This window comes from Oreochromis aureus, linkage group 6, assembly GCF_013358895.1.
Source record: "Oreochromis aureus strain Israel breed Guangdong linkage group 6, ZZ_aureus, whole genome shotgun sequence".
Lineage (NCBI taxonomy): Eukaryota > Metazoa > Chordata > Actinopteri > Cichliformes > Cichlidae > Oreochromis > Oreochromis aureus.
Genome location: NC_052947.1, coordinates 25,075,796 through 25,081,227, shown reverse-complemented (window position 1 = coordinate 25,081,227; position 5,432 = coordinate 25,075,796). Strand labels below are relative to the sequence as shown.

The following is a 5,432-nucleotide window of genomic DNA, read 5'->3' as shown; positions in this document are numbered from 1 at the left end:
AAGTCAGTGTTCTCCCTAGTGCTGGCAGTCATTTTGGATTTTTTTCCCCTTATTTAACAGCACCTGTAATAATAGCGCTAACCCTTAAAGGGAAATGAGGGCAGTTTAGATTTTAATCAGAGACCCAGAAACATTTCCTATGTTGTCATTGTGTTTTCTATATTTAAAGAGAGGGCAAGGCTTTGTGAAGAAATAAGAAAAAATCAGTTGATATCACCCATTTATATTTGTTGGTTCATCACTAACACAACATGAACCTTGAACTAAAATCACAACTACCGATGTAGTATATTGAGACCCACTGAATACAATGAAATGTGATAAAGATTTCTGCACCAGCTCATCTGAAGCTGCATACATCCGTGTGTATTGTGTATGTGTTCACGCACACACACTATCTGTGCAAGTGTGCAAGAGCGAGCAAGAGAGAGGAAGAGAGAGGGAATGTAAGGGGGAGAGACAGTTCAGGCTAAGACCAACCCCCAAAGCTGTTGCATGTTTCAGCTAAGGTCGCACTTCACTCCCTCTGCCTTGTCAGTTTGACTGTGACTTACTTGGTGTGCTTGTCTGGATTCTGATGACTGAACAGCAAATGAAGTGCAGGATAAAAGTAATACTACAACATTTCCCAGGTAATTTCTTTCGTTCTTTCTTTGTGAGTCCTATGTCTGATTCAAAATTTGACAATATTATTATTACAGACCTGTTGCTTTTTTATTTTTATTTTGTATTTTTTTATCACTGTCATACCAGGGATAAGTAAGGATGCCGAAATATCTTAACTAACATTTATAGATATTTCTCTCTAAGTGATATACAGGAAAAAAACAATTTTTCCAGGAAATTTGAAATCTTTGAATGAAAAAAAGTGCTTTAGTTATTGCATACAAATGCTCAGGATTTTTGACACAGAAATCCTGGTACGCTTCTATAATCTTCATTCATACTTTTCTACATGATGTAAATCATGACTGTACAATGGAGAGAGCCGACACACAGACACTATGCTCATGTTGCATTCATTTCCCAAATTCTTGCCAATGAGCTAAATGAGTTCAAGCCTCCAGAACATTTGTTAAATGTTAACACATGACTCGAGAAAAAGGGGGAAAAAATCCTTCACGCAAAAAGAGACTGAAAGGAATGTAAACTTAATCACCCCTGACTGTATCCAGCCTAATGGCTAAATCCATCAGTGTATTTATATTGGAATTGGCCAATGGCGTAAACTTCAGACGTGCTGTTTCTGTATTAAACTTTGAGGGTTTAAAGTAGATTTGCATATGTGAAGTTGGCTTCAAACACACATCATGTACACAGTGAAAATGAGCTGCATGTGTGTCAAATCAAACCCACACAGTGTGATGGCTCTTGTCTAACAACCTTAGAGTAACTGGCATTTAGTTTATACACAGCTGCAAAACCTAAATGTCTGTCTGACATTAAATTTACCCCTCTGCTCTCTGCATCTTATTCAGCCCAGCACACACAAACAGCAATAGTTACTTTCTCTCATCTGTTTTAGTGAATAACAAGAGGTCAAGCCTTAGTTAAATGAAAATGAATATACATTCATACCTGCCTGTACATGTATCTGTCAGAAGATGCAGCAATAGATTTCATATATTCAGCCTACACTTTGGTTTCTTTGGATTCATCAGATTTGAAGCGTTCAATCTTTTTGGGCTAAATGTCAGATTATTGGACCAGTAAATATCCACTTTAATATGTACATTTAAAACGGTGACAATTTTAAGCAGCTTTTTTCAATTTCACTGATTCTGCATTTCATCTTGCCATCATTTTTATGCTCTATTCTCATGTCTTTTTGCAGTGCATGTCTAAGCTCTCTAACCAGGCAGAGCTCAAGACCACCCTCTGCTGGCAAAAAGAGGCAAAGAAAACATCTGAGGATCCTGCAGGATTACACTGTATATGCTGCATGTAATCCCTCTATGTATTGAAGGGGCTCTGGCATTTTTTGTGTGAGTGGGTATCCATTTGATAAATTCTTCACCGCTCCTACTGCTGAAAGCACATCATCAAAGATGACTTTGTAGCTACTGAGTGCACACAGAATAGAAGAAAAGCAACATCAGGCATGGAGGCTTTAAATTCTTCTAGTAGAGTGACTTCAGCTTCACCCCCCACCTCCACTACTCCCTCAAGTTCATTCTACCTGCAGTTCTTCCATGAATACCAGGACAAATCTGTCATTGAAAAGCATTACAACTACACTGAGAAGCTGAGCAACCGTGATAAGCTCAAACCTGAAAGCATTGCCTTACTGGCAGTGTGTGTCCTCATCATCCTGGAGAACACTGTGGTTCTGCTTGCCATTTGGAGGAATAAAAAGTTCCACCTGCCCATGTATTACCTGCTGGGAAACCTGACTCTGTCAGACTTGCTGGCTGGTATTGCCTACATGACCAATATCCTCCTATCAGGAAAAAATACTTTAAAACTGACACCGTTGATGTGGTTCATCCGGGAGGGAGGGGTCTTTATCACTCTGGCTGCCTCTATAATTAGTCTACTAGCCATTGCGATTGAACGCCATGTCACTATGGTGACTATGAGGCCGTATCATGGGGCAAAGCGGGGACGCATGTTGGCACTAATTGGTGCGAGCTGGGCCGTGGCAGGGTTTTTGGGAATCCTCCCAATATTGGGATGGAACTGCATCCGCAGACTGGACCAGTGTTCAACGGTGCTCCCGCTTTATGCCAAAAGCTACCTTCTGTGCTGCGTGTCTGTGTTCAGTGCTGTGCTCTTGGCCATCGTGGTGCTTTATGTGCGTGTTTTCCGCATCGTCCGCACCAACACACAGCGCCAGCGGCTCGGCTTGTCAGGCAGCATAAGGAAGGGCTTAGCTAGGAAGTCAGAGAAGTACATTGCTCTCCTCAAGACAGTCACCATTGTATTGGGAGTCTTCATCGCCTGTTGGCTGCCCCTTTTCATTCTCCTCCTGATAGATTTTTCCTGCCCCACCCGCGGATGCCCCGTGCTCTACAAGGCTGAGTACTTCCTGGGAGTAGCCATTATCAACTCGCTCCTCAACCCCATCATCTACACACTGACCAGTAAGGACATGAGGAGAGCCATTCTGAGGCTCCTCTGTCGGCCATGTCTAATGACCTCAGATGGGCAGGTGAAGAAGATTGGGATGCCGTTCCTGGAGTGCAGTTTCAGTAAAACTGAGGTGCCCTCCCAGAAGTTAGAACCGGGTCTGGAGACAACTATTTCATCTGGAAACGTCATCACCACTCCATCTCCAGTTAAAGCCCTATACCCCAAACTTTTCAAGTCATAAAGACTTTGACTGACTGTGTCCAAAATGTGTAAATGGGTTTCCCGCTGAATAGAGGATATGTAGCGCATCCACTATTGAGAGACAGTTCTGTTTTGTTTGTTTTTTTCAAAGAGCCATAAAAAGGGGGCGTATAAAAGACGATGACTCATCTTTGACAGTGTGGCGCAGTTATGGCAATATAACTGAATCACCAAATTTCATTTTGATGAAGCATACCAAACCAGAGAGCAAAGGATGCAATTCAAATGTGAACAAGCAATGGTTTTTATGTGTATGATGCTAGCAATACGTCTTCTTTATTAATTTGCACTGACATATGCAACCTTGGACTCAATTTTTTCTGGGCTTCTGTATTTTGTGTGAAGCTTAGAAGGACGCTTCTGTAAACTCAAAGAGTGAAAGACTGAAAACTATGTACTTGCTGGAATAATATGGAGGCTAACGTTTCTCATCTTGCAGTTTCTTAAGTGCCTTAAAGTCAGAATAAAAACTCCTAACAGTTACAGCGTGTAATCTGCAGACACCTGGATTTCGCTGGTTCGAAGACTGATTGTGTGCTAGATTTGCACGGGTAGATGTTTGGTTACCCTACACGTATCTGTGTACGTGATGCAAAGGAATTAAGTTAACAGGAAAAAGGTGGCACCCTTCCTGAAATTGCTGAATGCTGTATGCAAATAAATTATGTGGGAGAGGAGGTGCAGCATTAAAACCCCCTAACAGTTTTGAAATGACAGGTGGTTAACCTATCTGCGGTAGACGTGGAAAGTTGTTGGGGTCGTGTCCAGTTTTTTTTAAATGTCAACCTGACATCTACAGTAAAAACTGCTGCATTTACAAAATGTCATCATACTTAGCATCGGATTAACTGAAAGATAATGTTACAAGTAATGTTTACTTTCCACTGGCTGACAGCTTAACTCCAACTGAAACCAAATCAGCTGCAGTTGCATCACGTCAAGGCTTTACATTCCAGCTTGTGAAGAAGACGACCTTAAAAAGAAGTTCATTCAGCTGCATCACAAGTTTTATGGATAAAAATATTTCTGCCTTTGTAAGTTACAGATCATGCTGAACTGGTATAAATTTACCGAGCAATTGTTTCAGTGCTTCCTTTCATTGTTCATCAAGTTAACAGAACATTTCAGTTAAAGGTACTGAATGATTTTTTTTCTTACGTCATTCAAGACTTTAATTGATTAAATGAGGTTGTGGTTTTTTTTGTACTAAAATGTATGTAGTGAACTTGATGTATTTGTGAGCATATTTTTTATATCTCTATTGTAAATTATATATATTTTGTAACAAGAAAACGTTAGCAAAATTTGTGTTTCTTTTCATAAAAGAAATAAAGTGTTTCTCTAAAACATTCCAATGGGGTTTCAATTTATTTTCACTGTTAGTGCCCTGCAGCATTCTTAAGTGCATCAGTGTGTATTATTGTGTTAGTGTAGCTGTGGTTAAGCAAAGAAGTATCACAGGAAGTCAGCCTCCCTCATCTCACATCTGGTAATGGCATTGACCTATATACATCAACTTTTGCCTGTTTCTGAGTGGCTTAACCTCCACACAATGCCTCTTTTAGTAAATACTTCTTAACCAGTGGTTACGAGTTACTATCACCTCACACTGATCCGGCCTCCACAATGCCAGTCATAGTTAAAATTTAGAGAAATTACACAGCTGTTATGTATTCAGTTAAGCTACAATATATTGGTTGATTTGCAGAAAACTAAAAGAAGCTGCTTTTCAGTTCTTGTTGATTTTTGTTTTGTCAGGCCACCATTAAAAAAATGTCAATAATGCAAAGCACGTCTAGTGTGACAGACAGCAGATTTTTCCGTGTGATTTTAACTGTCTTTGCCCTAAAGGCATTCTGTAGTCAACCATAACCCCCTCTTCCAGGCATTTGGCAGAGCTGTCCTGTGCTCCACCTTGCTTTTTGCTGCAGCAGACTCAACTGTTAAAAGTTAGAAGTCATGACCAGTGACTTATAAATAGAAGAAGTTGGTAAGTGGTTTTCAGGGTTTTTTTTAAATGTCACACCACTGTTAGAAATAAACTGTCAATAATGCCCAGCACACCAAGTGTAATAGTGTACCCAATGTAACTTTTAATA

General features: G+C 40.2%; 1 protein-coding gene across 1 annotated transcript; it reads left to right on the top strand.

Annotated features, from left to right (window-relative positions):
- Positions 1-497: 497 nt before the first annotated feature.
- Positions 498-5,427, top strand: s1pr5b (sphingosine-1-phosphate receptor 5b). Its single transcript, XM_031741237.2, has 2 exons — positions 498-632; positions 1,835-5,427. The coding sequence occupies exon 2, from the start codon at positions 2,102-2,104 to the stop codon at positions 3,311-3,313; it is 1,212 nt and encodes a 403-aa protein (XP_031597097.1). The 5' UTR covers positions 498-632; positions 1,835-2,101; the 3' UTR covers positions 3,314-5,427.
- The last annotated feature ends 5 nt before the right edge of the window (positions 5,428-5,432 follow it).